The sequence below is a fragment of the Canis lupus genome, chromosome 8 (genome assembly GCF_003254725.2).
Source record: "Canis lupus dingo isolate Sandy chromosome 8, ASM325472v2, whole genome shotgun sequence".
NCBI lineage: Eukaryota > Metazoa > Chordata > Mammalia > Carnivora > Canidae > Canis > Canis lupus.
This window is the reverse complement of record NC_064250.1, coordinates 16,601,028-16,619,661: the sequence shown is the minus strand read 5'-3', so window position 1 is coordinate 16,619,661 and position 18,634 is coordinate 16,601,028. Positions and strand designations below refer to the sequence as shown.

The following is an 18,634-nucleotide window of genomic DNA, read 5'->3' as shown; positions in this document are numbered from 1 at the left end:
GGCATTTAATTTTTTTTTTTTTTTTTTTGGCCAGCTTTTCCAGATAAGCCTACTTTGTTAAAACTTTTGCTACAACAACTAACAAAAACCGATATGGTTAGAATAGCCAAAAAATATTCCAGAACCTCAAATAGAAAAATAAAGCCAATTTCTATCATTCCTACGACACCACTAGTTACATCTTGCTAACACTGTGTTTACGGTGTCTTGCAGGATACTAGATTTCCTCCATACTCTCTTTGAACGGTGCTAAACCATAGTTTTTAAAAGACTTTATTTATTTATTTATTTATTTATTTATTTATTTATTTAAGAGAGAGAGAAAGAGCATGAGCAGGGGGGAGGGGTACAGGGAGAGGGAAAAGTAGACTCTCCACTGAGCGGGAGCCTGATATGGGGCTCAATCCCAGGACTCCAGGATCATGACCTGAGCCGAAGGCAAATGCTTAACCAACTGAGCCACCCAAGTGTCTTTCCCTATAGCTCTTAATATATTTGTGTTTATTTTGTTTATTGTCTGTCTCCCCCCATTAAAATATGAATTCCTGCTCTGGTCTTGTTTGAATCTGCATTGTCTTGCTCAAGTTTGTAGGCAATTAAAAATATTTCTTGTGTGAATGAGAAAATTAACATCTATTTGCTCAGTGACAATTACTTTTTCACTGTACCTTCATTTTATTCTATGTTTATCAAAACATTTGATGTCATATAGATGAAAATTTCTCTACCTGGCTATAAAATAAGATTGGTTTTCTTTTAATTTAAACTCAAAGAAAGTCTAGAATTCAATAAAGTTTAAGAAACCACTGCATTTACTTTAATCTCTGTTTTCAAATACTAACTTAGGAACTGTAATAATACTAATCCTTTGTAGGTCAAGACCTGCTCTTCTTTTTTTTTCTTTTCAAATTTTTATTTAACTTCTCGTTAGTTAACATATAAGTATTGGTTTCAGGAGTAGGATTTAGTGATTTATCACTTACATATAATCAAATCATAGACAAATATACTAAAAGAATGATTTTGTCTATCCCAGACTAAAACTTCGTGTTAAGATAAATATACACTTAAATATATTAGGATTTATTTGAATATAATTCTATATTATTTTCTACAGCATTGTTCCATGCAAAGAGATTATTATGTATTTGTTTTTCCATAGGTCATGATAATACTTTATTTAAACTTCAATACATCATTTTCTTTAAATCTAGTTACTGAGGTAGAAAATAAATTCTGGAAACCGGAATTCTGAAAACTTGGGTAAAATTTTAAAAGTTATTTATTGACAAAAGACTATATCAACTAAAAAAATCTGTCAATCATTAGTTATACATTTCATGAAATTTAGAGCAGTTTAATTTTGCTTTTTAGAGAGAGCGCTTGAGCATGTGAACGTGGGAAAAAGAGAGAGAATCCCAAGTGGGCTCCATACCTGGCTTGAGGCTTGATCTCACCACCTGATATCATGACCTGAGTCAAAATCAAGAGTTGGATGCTTAATGACTGAGCCACCCATGCACCTCTAGAGCAAGTTTTTATGGTAATCTAAAGATTGATGTGCCCTTGTAAAAACTAGATCCTATAAATAATGTGTTTAATAAATATAACAATACTTGGTGCTGCCAAACCTCTCTCCTAATATGTGAAACAAATGTATATTTTTCAACATCTTCTTATTTTCATGCCAAAAATCACTGATTCAGATTATTTATTTATACTATAGCAGGACAAATGAAATTTTACCCTAAAGAACAAAGGCTGGGCATTCCTGGCCAATATGAATGATGACTCACTCTGATTTCATAAAAAGACAAAGCTCAGGGAAAAGAAAAACACATTTTTAAGGACCTTTTTCTCATAACACTTCAGTTGTGCAAAATATTATTAACCAATCTTACTTGTCTAGGGATGTTAATCCATATATAGGGCATTACTCCAGTGAGGAAATAATATGAATATAACCATTTCAAGAAGATATTTTAAGAATCCACAATTGCAAACTTGCTATTTAAAATTTGTTATTTTTGTAAAAGAGATAAATCATTTTGGGGGACAAACAATTGAAGCAAAGATATGGAAGTAGGCTGTTTACAGGGTCATGTTATCATGAATCTTTGATTTTAAAGAATATTATTTGAGTTTTTAACTTACCTAGACATACTATTAAGATATACTTTCTAACTCAAAACTAACCTTCAATGGTGATGAAATCGGAGAGTAGAAGTAAATAGGTGCGACTTTTGTTAAAAAAAAAAAAATATTCCTGATACTAAACACTTATTATATATTACTAAAGACTATGAGAAAAAAAATTAAATGGAATTGACCTTTTAAGCATTGATTTTCTTTCTCTAATACTTTTGACTAAAAAAAAAAAAAAAAAGTGTTTGTTTTCCTATTCCTAGAGAGTTCTTTACAAAATGTGTTGTTATTTCACATTATTGGCCAATGTTTATTTTTTTAGTTTTATGCAGCTTATGGAAAACAAATATTTATTTGAATTATTCTTGGATGTTGGGCTACCATACTTTTATACCCTGGCTAATATTGTTCTGATCTATTAAATGTATGCCCTACACTCTCCCTTTATAGTCATATCTGTCACTTGATTTTTTTTCCAAGTCATTAGTCCTCCATTTCATTTTCTTTATCGTGGCCTTAAATATCCAGTGAGACCCTATGGTTTCTCATCTGAATGCTAATAACTCACTCCTTTGAAGCTGCTTCAACTACAGCTGCACAGCCAGGAGGTCATAACAAGGATGATGGAGGTAATAGCCGTCAGTGTCATTACCACCATTCCCACTGCTCACAATCACAATTTCTTTAGGCCTTAGCACACTCTCCATTCTCTATAATGTTAATGAACTAAAATATCCAAGAAACAAAGTCTGCTTTTGCTCAGTGATCTCAAAGCACTTTCAAAATTTGACTTTTATATTTCATATGCTAATCACATGAACTAAATAGAAAAAGATGCAGTGGAAGAAGTTAAAGTTATGCATGTTATATACTCTTTCTTAATTGGAATAACTAATGGGGCATGAACCAAGACCTAGAAGAATATTACAAGATATAGAAAGGAAAGCTGCAGAAACTTGTGTATGTACAAAGCCTGGCTGGTTCCCGTGAAGAGAAGTGTCTGCAGGATAGATATTAAAGAGGAAGAATAATAGACTGAAGATTTTCCATTGCTCTTGAAAATGATAAGAGTAAAAGAGGGGTTGGCAACAACACCCTTGTACTTGGGAGATTTACAGAAGGCCTCTAAAGGGCTATTGGGGTCCCAGGCAATTCTGATGATGGTGTGGTGAAATTTGAAAAGGATGACAGATTGAAAAAGAAAAACACCACCTTTATGAGTATAGACTAATCACAGTCCCCACAATCTCTTCTCCAGGTCCTCCCCTTTGCACTTCTTTGTGCAAAGACTTCTTTGTGAAGTCTTTTTAATCTGTAGGGAGGGGTCCCCAAATACTGTTAGTGAAACCATCTGTGTCAGAATCCTGTTGAAACCTTATTTCCAAATGATGCTTAGGTTTTATTTTTAGGAGTTTCTTAAGCTGTGCATTAGGAATCTTAGGTTTTTATTTTTTTTAATTAGATTTTATTTATTTGTTTATGAGAGACACAAAGGCAGAGACATAGGCAGAGGGAGAGGAAGGCTCCCTGCAGGGAGCCTGATCCGGGGCTCCATCCCAGGACTGTGGGATCAAGACCTGAGCCAAAGGCAGAAGCTCAACCACTGAGCCACCCAGGTGCCCCAGGAATCTTAGGTTTTTAAAAGACTTTCCAGATGTGTTTGATGTGGAGCCAGGTTAGAGAGCCATTTTTATTATCTATCATCAAAAAGCCAGCACACTGGGGGCACCTGGGTGGCTCAGTTGGCTAAGTGTCCAATTCTTGATTTTGGCTTGGGTCATGATCTCAGGGTCATGGGATCAAGCCACTAGCTGGGCTTCTAACTCAGCAGGGGAATCTGCTCAGGACTGTCTCTCTACCTCTCCCTCTGCCCTGCTCCTACTCTCGCTTTCTCTCTCTCTCTCTCTCTCTCTTTCTAAAAGAAAAAAAAGAAAAAGCAAGCACACTTATGATTAAGGAATTCATAATTTAAGTCATTAAGTACTTGTACTTTAGAAAATTCGTTGACATGTGAGAATGAAATGATTATGTGGGGAAGATCTCAGAAGACCACAGGTAAGGAGAGAGATACTCACAACGTAAGCGATGGCCCCAAGACCAAAATCAGTGACTTCAAAGCTTTGCCTTGTCTTAATAAATCCATCAATTTAATGTAATGATATTTTGCTAAGTTCTTAGAAAACGCGTCATGCCAAGTGTTGTTCAAATACTTTACAAATGTTAGCTTATTTACCCTTCATAACAATCCTAGGATGTAGGTACTAGTATTTCCCCCACTTTATAGATGAGGAAATTAAAGCTAAGGTGAAGCTATGAAGTCATTTACCTGAGGTCACAGAGTTATTAAGTCACTGAGCTCCACAGTCCCTGTACCTAACTACTGTATATCTGTTAGATGGCAGGCTAGGCACTGAGAAGTCAAAAACAAATAACCCTAAGGGAATTTATACACTAGTGGAAAACAACTGGGCATTCCTGCCATCTGTGCTCTAGGAAGAGAGAGCATACACTGAGTTTTGCCCAAGCAAATTCCGGTTGACCTTCCATCCTGTTCATGCTGCTCATCATCTTTGCAAAGACCCATCACTTGGCTTGCCAAATGCTTCCCCTTCATCTCCTCTGTGCCTTTGTTGGGAAAATGATAGGAAAATTTGAATAATATACTCAATTTAGAGTAGAGTCAGTTTTATTCCATTTAAAAAATGGGAGGTAACAGGCTATTGGTTGTAATGATTCTTCAGATTCTTACTTTGGGGGAGATATTGCCATAGGGAAAGGACTAACAGGAGAATCAGTGCAGTCTTCAATTTTATTCTTATAGACGCGTCCTTGGTTTACAAATGAGAAGAGAGATGCAGCTGCAGGTGAGACAGCACTCATTTCGAAGAAATACTTGGCAGACCCCAGCTTTAAAGTGTCCACAGCTGTTTGAAGTTGTGCTTTGCATATTTACCTCTTTATTTTGCACACTACTCCTGTTGCTCATAGATTCAATGAGATAACATAAAAAAATTATAAGAAAATAAGTTGTTTTATAATTTTGTAATGCCAGCTTTCAATATATATTGATATATATATATTTCCATATATATATATATTTTTTTAGTTTCTCATCTTTTCTTAACTAGAATCCATTCACTTGAATAATTCAGTGGATTCTATTTAATTGGTATCCTGATAAATGATATGACCTGTTAATTGGGAAGAATGCCAGATTAAAAAATTAGTTTAATGTGTTTTGATTACTTTATACTATTGTTATAGCATAACACCTTACTAGGTTAAGTAGAGAGGAAAGAACCCAACTTGTTTCTAATGCCCTAAAAGTTAATTACAATAGTTTATGGAACTGAATTAATATTACTCATTTAGACTTTTGCTTTTTTAAACTCCAGTTTTGTCCTGTTCTAATGGCCACTAAAGGTGTAGTATCTAATATTATTTTAATATTTCTTAATTATTTAATTAGTAATTATTGGAACATATTTACTCTATTTTCAAAAGTGAAAAGTAAACTCTGCTTTTAGTGTTCTTGAACTATTGCTATCTCTGATAGTTATGTTAACAAAAAGGATTATTAAAGTGTGTAAAAAAAGCGAAAAGAACTTATGTGTCACTCTGCTAACATTATGGAAAAGAAAGTATTTTAATTCTCATTTTTCAGTTAAGAAGTTTGAGGCATAGGGTCACCTGGGTGGCTCAGTCCGTTAAGTCTCCCACTCTTAATTTCCTCCTAGGTCATGATCTGGGTAGATCTTGAGATGGAGCCCTGTGTCAGCTCATGCTGAGCAGGAGCCTGCTTAAAATTCTCTTTCCCTTTCCCTCTGCCCCTCCCCACTTCTGGCTTGCACTTGAGTGTGCACCTGCTCTCTCTCTCCCTAAAAAACAAAACAAAACAAAAAGTATCAGGCATAGGTGGATGACTGGTCCATTGTCACTAGTTAGTGGCTTTGAAAGCCAGGATTCTTAACCATGCATTCTGACTCCTGACCCCACCTAGTTAATCGCTGTCTTACCAGGTCTCCCTCTTTAGAGGAAGAGCGTGTACGGGGAGGCCTCAGATGTACTCAGTGGAGTTCTTGACATGGGTACATTTGGCTTAGAGATGAAACTGGTGTTTTTTGTAGGCAATTGTATCATCTCTGTGTTCTAAGTAATATAGCTCCTTTAGTATTTGCCAATAATTTATTTGGTTATTCTTCTTTAGGTACAGACCATTAGCAGAGCGGTACATTTTGACATTTTGGATTTGGTCACTGTGATTTGTAAAACTTGAGGCAATAGTCAGACTTTTCCCATTTCTATGAGTTTACGGAATGGACTCTGTGTGACATTTAAAAGGACTTTAACTGATATGGTAGAAGGATCATTGTTCTTGGAGTCAGAAAGTTTGTCCTGGTTCTTCCAACCACCTGCTTTACCATACTGGGCAGTTCTTGATCTCTCTCTCTCTCTCTCTCTCTCTCTCTCTCTCTCTCTCCCCTCTCCCTTTCCCCCACTCCCTCCCCACTCCCCCCTTGTTTGTAGGAAAAATAGAGATTTCTAGTTTATAGGAATCTTGAGGAAGACCAAATGAGTGACATAAAAAGCACCTAGCAAATGTATCACTTACAAAGTAGGTACAGAATAAATGTTACTTCTCTTTCCTTCCTCTGCCTGCCCTGCTGCTATATTTTAAACCTTGGTTACTGACAGTTTTATATAACTGCTATGAAACCTGAGGGGAACTGAAGCTGTCACTCTAATTCATGGGAGTTGGTTATCTTCACAATGGTATCTCAGGCCCTAAATATGTGGCACAAATATATTTGTGAGCCACACTAAAACAGAAGGAAATTTGTTTGGATATTACTTTACTAATCATTGGTACCTATCTTGGCTGTGTTGGGCTGTCTTACTTCTATTACTTAAAACTGTGTTTAAAGTAAACCTTTCCCCCACTGCTGATGCTAAAATGTAGCTTCAGAGTTGATTCAACCAAATCTTTGTATTTCACTTCATGCTTTATTCATTTATACTTCTGATCTCAATGCCATTTTCAATATATCAAACTGTATGCTGTGTATAACATTAAAATACCCTTATAACCTTATTTAAAATATGTGTGAATGATGTCATTTATCTTATAGGAATGTAATAAACTATTATTAATCTAATTATTCTCATTTTAAAGATGTAGAATCTGATGCACAAAGTGATTAATTCTCTTGAAGTCATTTGGAACCTATCAGCAATATCTGTGAGATGTTTTGGAGTTTCCCAAATAAATAATATTACCATATTCTTTAATTTTTTTTTGAATATTTTTTATTTATTTATGATAGTCACACAGAGAGAGAGAGCGAGAAGCAGAGACATAGGCAGAGGGAGAAGCAGGCTCCATGCACCGGGAGCCCGACGTGGGATTCGATCCCGGGTCTCCAGGATCACTCCCCGGGCCAAAGGCAGGCGCTAAACCGCTGCGCCACCCAGGGATCCCTACCATATTCTTTATCAGAGAAAAAATATATGAATAAAAATATATTTTGCTCAAGTTTCATATGTACTTACATTTAAAGAAATGAAGCAAAGTTTTATATATTTAATCTAACACCATCCACTTAATGATATGACAAGAAGTAGAAGCATTTTAAAACATGAATCACTTTTTCTTTATCTTGTAGATATACCAATAATGGTTAATAATGATAATAGAATCTGTCACTTATTGAGATAACTGTATCAATCTATCGGTCTGTCTGGTTCCTGGATCTGTGTTGGGCAGTTGCAGATGGTTCTTATTTAATTTTATTTTTGCCACATAACCTACCTTTCATTATCTACTTTGGGTAATTGTATCTCACTTTTCTTTTTTGGGCTCCACCCTGCTATCCCATCCCAACTCTGGGCAGAGTTGACTCTCCCAACTCCAAGGATTGGGTATAGAACTCAGGTCTAGGCAAAACTATTCTCCAGAACTTGCTAATGGGTTCAGTGGTAGATACTATCAGTGTCTGAAATTTGATTTTACTTAACTTACAAGTTAATAAGTGAGTCTCTTGTTGTTTCATAGATGCTGGCAGAAGACACAAGATTTCTGGGTCAGAGACAAAGGTTTTTATTACTTGTGGTGCAGCCAGTAAGCAACATGATTTGCATGAGTTCCTTTTGCTTCTGATTCTCATGGAGTTGATGCAGCATGAGCCTATCTGGATATTGTGGGTTTGTGTCACTGCCCTTGGGGGAACCACTGCTTTTTAGCAGGCAGTAATCAAGGCTTCCTTGTTCTTAAAAGAGATGCTACCTGATTGCTCAATATTCTTGCTACAAACAGAACCTTGATAAATAATCCAGGAAAAAAGCAGTCAGGGCCTTTATTCTTGGCAGACCCAGTAGGATATATGGAGGATGAGAGATGTGGAGTGGTGCCTCCCAACAGATGAACTATCTCAAACAGTCCAATTAGAATCATTTTTACTCTTTCTTTTGAAATTTGAACCTGGAAAAATATTGTGTTTAATTTTCCGCAGCTATCTTGTACTTACAAAGGACTGACCTATCTGAGAATGGAGTCAGCATGGCAAAAATCAGAGATAAGAAAAGAAAATGAAAAAAAAATAAAATAAAAGATCTTACTGAGCTATGGATCAAGTATACCCTGAAGCCAGAGCTTCCCACCCTCAAGAATTTTCAGCTGTGTGAGCTAATTAGATTTTCATTCATTCACACTTAAAAGAGTTCTGATGGCTTTGGCATTTGGCATATGTCTCATCACAACATCCCTAAAAAGGAGGTATTATTATCTGCTTTTATAAATGAGCAAAACACACATTGTGAAGATTTACTCGCTCAGTATCATACTATTAATAAAGTAGAGCTACATTTGCTGATGGCAAACTCCATGCACTTCACCCTTAGACCGTTAGTTTTCGAACTTTAGTGTTCTTTAGAAACACTGAGTCTCACCCCAGACCTAATGAATCAAAACCTCTATAGTGGAGCAAAGAGAATATAAATTTTTTAAAGTTCTTGAGTGATTCTGATGCAAGGCTCATGGACCACTTGTTAAGAAATATTTCCCTTAGACAAAGGTGTGACTTCAGGATACTGCTGCCTGATGTTCTGATACTATACACCCTTATTAAAAAGCCTTGCTTCTGGACGATAACACTTGAAGCTTTGTCAGTGATATAAACTACAAATCAAAGGAAATCGTCTTCTGAGAAGTCTTCTGAGAAGAGCTCCATTGGGAGAAGTAGGAAAAGCCAGGGAAAAAAAGGCTTCTGAGCTGGGGACAGAAGGGTTAGGGGATGGGAACTTGAAAGGGTAGGGGGGCGGACAGAGTCTTAAAGTTCTATTTCACCAATTAAAAGATTCCTTTTTGTTTGAGGTACGTGGTGTGTGTGTGTGTGTGTGTGTGTGTGTGTGTGTGTTTTAGGTTCAGTTTCCACAGAGTTTATATACGTATAGGGAGACTCAGGAGTCCTTTGAAAAAAGCATATAGACATCTACTTGATTTACTAGTTACAGTGGCTCATTGGACATGAAGGAGAATGTTTAATTTAATTATTGACTTTGAATAGACATTTTGCCACTGCTAATAATATTAGCCAGATTAATGAATTGTTCAAGGGTTATAGAGACAGAAAGACACAGTGAGTGCTATCGTCCATCAATATTTAGACAGCCTTTCCCAGAATAGTCATGTAAACCACATATGTCATTGTACAATATTTTCCTGCTTGCCTATCGTGTCTTGGATTTTTCTCTCTCCCTTTTTTTTCTCTCCCTTTTTAAATGTAAATGCAGTACTGTCTTTTGATACAGGTGTTATTATTATGAAAGTCAGAACTATTTTTGTACATGATATTCTAGTGTCTCCACAAGGCATCCTCCTCCAAGTGGACTCTGATACATAGTAAATCTTTCTTAAATTTTTAAAGCTGGGAGTACTCCTGAGGCCTTTATCTGTAGCCAGTCTGGGCATGTAGGCAATGAGGCAGGTTTGCAGAGTTGAACCCCACCACAGGGCTTAGCTAGTAGCATTCCCCACCTCTCATATTTTTAACTTCTTGTCCACTCAAAACTGAAGACTTGAATCATACTAGCTTAAAGAGATCTTTTTTAGAGTCTTAATTCACTATTATTCCAAAGAATTTTGAGATCATGCCGGTAGTCTCAGTCTTGAAAGAGTGTAATATTTCCAAATATTGACTAATAAGATTGAGTTTAATATATGTTTTGAAAATAATTAAGCTCATTATCAAAGTGATGTCTATTTTACCAAAGTGTGTCTATTTTAAATTATGGCTCCTTTTTAGATGAAGTTCCTCTCTACTCAACAGTTTGACAAAAAGGTATTTTGATATTTTATTTTGCACTCGTTACTTCTGTTCACAGGCCTCCTCAACTTTGTCATCATTGCAGAAACACATTCCTTTCCTTTATAGTTGAAATCAGAAGCTGGACTATATCTGATCATCCCTACTACAAATCCTTTCATGAATACACTCACTATAATACCCTGTCTCTAGATCTTTAACAAAGTAGCAAATGATCACTTACACCATTATCTCTGTACCTGCCTTCCTCCAGGGAAACCAGGTAACAATGTTGAACCTCTCTGCCTTCTTTTAAAGCCAGCAAATTGAAATGTGTTGAATGAAAAACAAGATTTCCATCTGAATATGTGGAAGAGACTCTCCTTAGCTCAAAGGTGTATGGTGTGACAAGATAGCAGCATAGCCTTTGCAATACTGTATTTTCTTAAGCACACACCACTGTAATAATTTTGTGAATATCTATCAATTATTTCAGTTGAGTGTCTAACCTCTCTGCTGTGGTACATTGAATGAGGTGATGAGCGAGATTTACAAAGCAAGGTGTTTTTTAAATTGATATGATATCTCTAATATTTATTTACAATAAGTTGGAACTGTATCATAGTTTCTTAAAAAAAAAAAAAAAATGTATCCTCCAGGAGAATACCTTGGCTTTCTTCTCAGGCCAAAATCATGCATACGGCATTTTGTACAATGGTCAAGGTTGAATTAGATGAGGCATCAAAGATTTTCAACATAATCCTCTTGGGGGATATTGTGTGGGAAGATGGCCTGAGGAATTCTCCCCTAGGAGCACAGGGGTCACTAGTAAGAGAGATAATAGTGCACAGACTCTAAAATGATGCATTTTAACTTCCTCCATAAATCATGTTTCATTGCAGTCTCTCATTCCAAGGCGAGGTTCATCACCTTAGGATAGGAAAGGTGGAAATCTTCAACTTCTAGGCAATTCAAAAAGGCTTGGAAATCAGGTGAGGCAGTTGGGGTATGGGATTGTACAGAGATTTGCTAAATCCTTTTATTTTGCTTCAGTACATCAAAGGCTAAGAATAAAAGACTCCTCTCCTATGTTTTTCCTCTAGTGGAAAGGGAATGTGAGGAGAATGGTTTGAAAAAGTAAAGTTGACCATGGTAAGCAGAGGCAGAAAAGACCTGAGATGGAGCCACCCAAAAAGACACAGACAGGAGATCCTGAGGGTCACCAGTCCAGAGCCACCCTAGAACCCCTAGCCACTGAACCAAGGGGTTCACCATGGGGCTGCCTATGGCAGGGTGAGATCACTCCTTGACAGATGCTGGAGGTAGCCCCCCCAGTCTCTGAGGGACTGTAGGAACACTGTGGAAGACTGAAAGGTCCACGGCCCACAGAAGCTTAGTGTGGCCCTCATCAAGCTGAGAGGTTGGATCATAGACTCCAGAAGCTGCAGATTCCAACAGACTGTAGAAAGGAATCATCTGCAGGGGGAAAACACCTGTTCCCAGAAACCCAAGGGCAGGGAGAGCCCCTTTCCAAAGGACCACCCCCCCTCAAATGTCCTCCACTAGGATGCAGAAAGCCTCTTCCTAATCTTCACTTCAAAGCCGTTTTAAGGCTAACTAGAGAGGACAAGGAGGCCAGCTGGGAGACTATCTAAACTTATTCAAATGAAATTTAGAATTTTTTTTCAATTTCAAAGTTAAATTGAGTTAAATCATTAACTCAATTGGATGTTTGAATATTTATTTGATTTTTTTTCTCCCAGCTAGCCAGTTGGAAGGGGCCTAGAATAAAGTTCAGGTTAGTTAAAACCAAAACAGGAAAATGTTTTCTCTGCACATCTAAATTATGAGTTCAATTTACCATCTTGCTCCAGCTTTTAAAAATAATTTAAAAAGACAAATCCAGTTATCCTTAGTCATATTGAGATAATGTATAGAACTATAAAGCCTAGAGTTACAGGGCATTTGGAGTTTTTTGAACTTCCCCACCCACCACTCTGGTTCTGGAATCACTGCTATTGCCTGCTTGGAAAATGTTACTTTCCACTGATTTTGCTATGAAAAGAAAACTACTCTAAAAAATAAAGTCTGTTAAAAAAATTCCTCTAATAAGACCTTAAATTCTTCTTGGGATAGAAACGGCTATCACTGAACAAAGCATAAAATATGACTCTCTTATGATGAAATCTGATTTTTCTATTTATGTAATCCATTTTCTCTGGAACATCTTTAGGCAATCTCTCCCTCTCCCTGTCTCTGTCTCTGTTTCTCTCTCTCTCTCTCTGTGTCTCTCTCTCTCCAGTTTTTTCTCTGTTATCTCTCCCTAGGATGTAAGTCAGCAATTATTTAGCTCCCACAACAAAGCCTGAGGTCATAAATGAGGGCAGACAGTAATTTAATCTGTGAGAGATTGAGATACCATCTAGTAAATTTGGTGACAACAGCAAACCATAGAGAGTACAGGCCACTGCACTGCTTCCTATTCATATTGACTCAAAACTTTTTCCTCTTCCTCTGAACTAACAGACTTTTCTTTAAAAAAAAAAAAAAAATTCAAAGTATAACCCCAATCTTGGTAAAATGTCCAAACGTAATCTGGAAACCTTTTTCTTACAACCTAAGTGAGACACAAAGCAACCAAGCCCGTGTATATGTGTTTTTAAATAATCCCCTGAAACAGTAAAATTCAAAAGGCAAAGTCAGACAATTTGCAACAACATAATACATTTGTTTATTTAGTTAATATTACAATGGTAACAGGTTTAAGAGCACTAGATTTGAATCCCCTTAAGAGGATAATGTTTAAGATTCATAAATTTCATTGTTCTTAACCATTAAAAATCCATTTTCCAAAGGAGTAATAATATATATTATCATTAAGGAACAGACCTAAACTTTATGATGTAGAACCAAAAGTGTGTATTTGTTCATTATTTTAAACAAAACATCAGAGACATTTTTACTCTTGGCCACTGCTTTCAGGAAAGCACAATGTTCTTGAAGCAAATATTACACAAAACATTTTTTTTTTCCGTAGTGATTTCAACCACTGTGTATCATGTCAGTGAGAGAACCTGACAGCCCCAGACTTAGTTATTTCCAATGGTTGTAATACACTCTGGCCTACTTAAACAACCAACCAGCAAACATGTATTTAGTGCCTACTATGTACATGCCAGCATACTAAAGCAATACAGGAAATACACAGAAGTAAAATTATTGGTCCTTGCCCTGCCAAGGCTTCCAATATAATTGGTAAGATTGAAACATAGACACAAATTACTTTCAATGTGTTCAAAAGAAGTGACAATGTTAACTAGATTGTATATTAGAATGGCCTATGCTGGAACCCAGAAGAAGCAGGGACATAAACAGGGAGGGACATTCTCAGCACTGATTAAGATCTGTCTTGCATCAGATTTCTCAGCTCCAGACTTGAGTGCTTTCTTGAACACTCATATCTTCAAGTGCTCCTGCCAGCCTCACATTGTTTCATGGATTTATGACAATGGAGCAAGATAAATATGTGTAATATGTAAAAAAATAAAAAAATAAATAAAATCGTACATAGGGTAATGCTGAAAGGAATTCAGGACATTCCACTCTGCGTTGGGAGGTGGCTAGCCCACATTATCATTTATTTATTATTAAGACAAACAAGAGACTACATAAGAAAAAGTATAAAAGAACCTCCAAACTTCACTGAACACAAGCAAAAATAAAAAGATAAGGAAAGAAGGCCCAACAAAGAGGAGAGGTTTTGAGGGGTCTTTGCACAAAAAGACCCCCACCTCCTCACTGCCACCCCTGTCCCCACCCCCGCCCCCTGGGTCCTGAAGAAAAGGCCCTGGGCTAGGCAAATAGGGAAAAGCAAAGCACAGACACACCTTCCAACATCACAAATAAATAAATAAATATGTCAAACAAGAAAAGAACGTATTAGGCACCGCTGGAAAGGCAGCAACCTTCAGCGGCCAGGCGGGCCGCGCTCTTTAGCCCGCGGGCGGCAGCAATGCGCTCGGGATTGGCCGAGGCCCCGAAGGCGCCCCCGGGGTCCTGGCCCGGGTGCCTGGGCTTCGCGATAAGCCGGGGCGGGAACCCGAGTCCGCTGCTGCTCTTGCATCTGCACCGCCTGAAGCTTCGGCGCGGGAGCAACGCTAGTGGCCGCACAGGCCCCGGGGGGCGGCGGAGAGAGCGCGCCCGGCCCTGCCCTGCCCTGCCCTGCCCGGCCCTGCCCGGCCCGGCCCTGCCCGGCGGACGCTGACCCCGGAGTGCCCCGCGCTGGCTCTGAACCCAAAAGCGCCGTCGCGGGGCGGAAAAGAGGGTGGTTTCGCTTCCCTGCCAAAGCCCGGAACCTTCTCAAAACTCCCGGGTCGCTCGCTTGCTGCCAGTTCCTCTTTGCTCCAAGAGGGGGGGCTGGCTGGGGACTGCACGACGCCTGCGGTTCGAAGCGCGGGACCGACTTCACTAAGCCCCTGGCTCCGCCGCGGGTGGGGTGGAAGAGGTGAGGGGGTTCCGCGCAGGGCACGACCCCACCCGAGAGCAGGAGGAAAGACCAACCGCCCAGGTCCTTCTCGGGTCCTACTTCCCGTCACCGAGGGCTGAGCACGGCGAGAGCGGCGATTCCCCAGGCTCCGCTAGGGGCACCCCGCGGAGCCTGGCGGGCGGAGGGGCGCGGCGGGGCGGGCGGGGCGGAGGGCGAGCTGGGGACTCACCCCGCGGGAAGCCCGTGGCGGTAACCGAGGCGCAGCTTAAACAAAAATAACGGCTGGCCGGGCTGACAGTCAGGCCGAGTTGACGACGTGAACGAGTTCATGATCTGCACCTGCAGGACGGGGCGGAAGGAAAGATCGAAGTTACAGAGTGGGGAGCACAGCGGGGCGCACAGCGGGGCGAGGCAGTGCTAGCGCAGAGGAGGAGGGACCGAACGTAGCCGACGGAGGAGAAGGGAGCAGCAAGCCTCCCCAACCTGTCAGCCAAGTGCCCGAGGCAGCTTTGTCGCGCGACTTCCCCCCCACGCGCACGCAGTGCCGGGGCCCCACTTTGCCCCCGCCACACCCAGGCGCCTGGGATACTGTCACCTCTCGCACCCGGCCTCCCTTCCTCCTCATCTTCCTCCTCCCGTGCGCAGGGCCCTCGCGTGGCCGAGGCTCAGAGAGTCGTGATCCGAGACGTGCAGGTGCCATTACGGAAGACAGCGCCTCCCGACTCCAGGTTCTCGGGCTGGAAGTCCTCCACGCTGTAGGCGCGGCTCTTGAGGGCCGTGGCGTAGTAGTCGACAGGCTCCTCGGCCGCGTTGTCCATCCAGCTGAGGCACAGGATGCGCTGGAAAGAGCGCTTGAAGTTGTCCGAAAGGAAGCCGTAGAGGATGGGATTGGCGCAGCTGTTGGCGTAGCCCAGGATGACCGACAGCTGGCTCACCGTGGCGTCGTCCTGCTCGGCAAACACGTTGACCAGCTGCACTACATAGAAGGGCATCCAGCAGATGACAAACACCATCACCACCATCATCACCATCAGGGTGATCTTGCGCTCCGAGCGCTTGCGCTGCTGCCAGCCGGCCTTGAGAGCCACCATGCGCATTTTGGCGATGATGAGCACGTAGCACAGGCAGATGGCCCCGACGGGCAGCAGGAAGCCCATGAGAAACGTGTACAACACGAAGCCCACTAGCCAGCGCTGGGCCGGCTCAGGCATGAGCATGTTGCAGGCCACCGTGCCGTCACTGTTGGCCGCTGTGCGCGAGAAGACCACGATGGGCAGAATGACCAGCAGCGAGAGCACCCACACGCCCAGATTCACCACCTTGGCCACGGTGGGCCGGCGGTAGCGTGCCGCCTTGATGGGGTGCACCACGGCCACGTACCGGTCCACGCTCAGCACAGTCAGACAGTAGATGCTGGTGAACATGTTGACCGCGTCCACGCTGAGCACGAGGCGGCAGAGCAGCGCGCCGAAGGGCCAGTGGCGAAGCAACGTGGAGGTGACCAGGAACGGCACGCTGAGCATGAGCAGCTCGTCGGCGATGGCCAGGTTCAGGATGTAGATGTTGGTGGCCGTCTTCATTTTGGCGTAGCGCAGGATCACGTAGATGACCATGGAGTTACCACACAGCCCCACCAGGCACACCACGGAGTAGATGAAAGAGATGAGGATGGCGCTGCCCTGGCCCTCGCTCAAGGTCCCGTTCTGGGACGCGTTTCGCCCCGGCTCCTCCATGCCGTCCGCGGCGCCGGCCCCGGGGCCCCTGCTGCCGCCGCCTTCCCCGCAGCTGCCCGGGCTGGGGCTAGGAGAAGAAGGAGAGGAGGCAGTGCCATTGGGGAACATTTCAGCTGACGGGGGCCGGCGGGGCCGCCCGGGCCGGGCGCTCTCCCCGCGCCCCCGCCGCTCGCGCGCTCACTCGGGGCCCCGCCCGCGCGCCCGCCGGGAGCTCACTGCAGCCGGGCCCCTGGGGGAGCGGGCGGCGGCCGCGGGAAGCTCGGCTCGGACGGGCGCCGGCGGGGCGCATTGCCCGGCGGCTGGAGGCTGGAGGCTGCGGGGCGCCCGGGCACACGCGAGCGCCGAGAGCCGCGGCCGGCGGGCTGGAGCCCCGCGCCGCACAGCCATTAAGTGGCGCGGCTCCGGGCTGGTGAATGATTAATAGGCACCACCAGCGCGTCAGCAGCTACGGAGAGGGAGGGGTGGGGGTGGGGGTGGGGGGAGGAGGGGGGAGGCGGTGGAGGTGGCTTACCACCCCTTGCCCAACGCTTTTCCTTCCCAGTGCTGTGCTCTGATCAACTCTGGCAGCTGCTTCTGGGGAAGGGGTTCCCCTGCGGTACCCTGTACCCATCCCTCAGGGGGAACGCCTTCTTGGAGGGCGGGTGTAGAATCCGTCCCCCCCCCCACTGCCCCCCCCCCCCCCCGGCTCCTGTCCGGGGAAGCAGCCCCCAGGCACTGATGTCTGGAGTTCAGCTCAGTTTCCCTCAGTCGCTGCCCGGTCCCGAGACACCCCCAACTCCACTCCCAGGCGATCGTCCCGGGCCCTACCCCCACCTCGCGCTCGCCCTGCCGCTCCGGGCCCGCCGCGCAAGCTGTGGGTCCCCCTTACCCAGGGCGCTCCACCTGCGGCCCGCCGCGTAGATGGCCCGGGCAGAGTGCCGTGCGGGCTGGCGGCCCGTGACGTCCTTCGCGCGGTGCCACTCCTGTCCTCGGGCTGGACCCGCGCACAGGCGCCCACGCAGACAGTCTTAGAGTCGCTGCGACTGACCCAGAGCGGGGTTAGGAGGAGGAAGGACACACACCGCGCGCCTTAGGAGGTCCTGCGTTCCAACACCGCGGGCAGCTCTTCGCCGGCGGGAGGGATTTAGGGGCCCGAGTGAACCCCTGCGAATCTCCTAATAAAGCCTGTAGTGCCCAGAGCCCCCTGCGCCTCCCAGAGGAATCTGGGCCGCAGAAAGGAGGCCGCGCGGCGGGGAGCACGGCAGGAGCCGGGGCTCCCTCCCCCACGTGCCAGGCGCGGCGTTGGAAATCCATCTAGGTGTGCACTGGGCAGAGATACGGCTGCGCCGCTCCGAGAGGCTCCGCCTGCGTCCCTGCTGTACTTTGTACCCGGGAGAGTTGGCGGGCCCCGGGGAGGAGAGTGTAAAGCCCCGGGAGAGCAAGGATGCCAGCTCCTCGAAACCCACGCGCGGCCCGCCGTGCGGGTGACCAGCCCCGGCACCAGCTCCACAAACTGGCAGGAAGACCTCCGGGGCTTTCCGCGACTTACCAGGGTTTCAGCCTTTTCTGAGGCCCCTGGACGTGTGACCCCGTTCTGGTTTACTTTCCGAAACTTGGAAGAGACAAGAATCAATCGATGTAGGCACGCCTAAAACTCGCTTGCTGCATTTAAGGATTGAATGGTTTCTGTGCAGGAGGATGAATGTTCAATCACCGTGATTTTTAACCACCTCTGGGACTTCCTACCATCCCTAGTCTAGGCTCGCTTTGGCTTTCTACCGGTTCCAGTCCAAGGAAGGATCAGTCCACCCAGCCCTCCTGTCCCTTTGCGAAACCCATCAGGTCTTTTTCTGAAGTGGCCCCAGGAAGACTGACCTGCAGCAGACTAGGGCAGGGCCTCTTTCAAGCTTGAGCTTTGTCTTCAGCTTCTTGTTAGTTCCTCCTTCCTTTCAACCAGGTGGGATGCCCATGGTGCCCTGGGTCTCAAGTCC

The 18,634-nt window shown here is 43.6% G+C and overlaps 1 protein-coding gene across 3 annotated transcripts; it reads right to left on the bottom strand.

Annotated features, from left to right (window-relative positions):
• Window positions 1-13,152: 13,152 nt before the first annotated feature.
• Window positions 13,153-18,027, bottom strand: SSTR1 (somatostatin receptor 1). 3 transcript variants are annotated; one of them, XM_049113072.1, is made up of 2 exons: window positions 17,533-18,027; window positions 13,153-16,731 (listed from the first exon to the last, which is right to left on the bottom strand). In XM_049113072.1, the coding sequence occupies exon 2, from the start codon at window positions 16,662-16,664 to the stop codon at window positions 15,597-15,599; it is 1,068 nt and encodes a 355-aa protein (XP_048969029.1). In that variant the 5' UTR covers window positions 16,665-16,731; window positions 17,533-18,027; the 3' UTR covers window positions 13,153-15,596. The 3 variants fall into 3 exon arrangements, with proteins under 3 accessions (XP_048969029.1, XP_025299103.1, XP_025299104.1); XM_025443318.3 differs by lacking the exon at window positions 17,533-18,027 and having other exon boundaries at window positions 13,153-15,270; window positions 15,527-16,851; XM_025443319.3 differs by lacking the exon at window positions 17,533-18,027 and having other exon boundaries at window positions 13,153-15,270; window positions 15,536-16,851.
• Between the last annotated feature and the right edge of the window lie 607 nt (window positions 18,028-18,634).

Excerpts from the sequence above, each read along its gene's own strand:
- SSTR1 (XM_025443318.3), bottom strand. The coding sequence starts at position 16,772 with ATGTTCCCCAATGGCACTGCCTCCTCTCCTTCTTCTCCTAGCCCCAGC.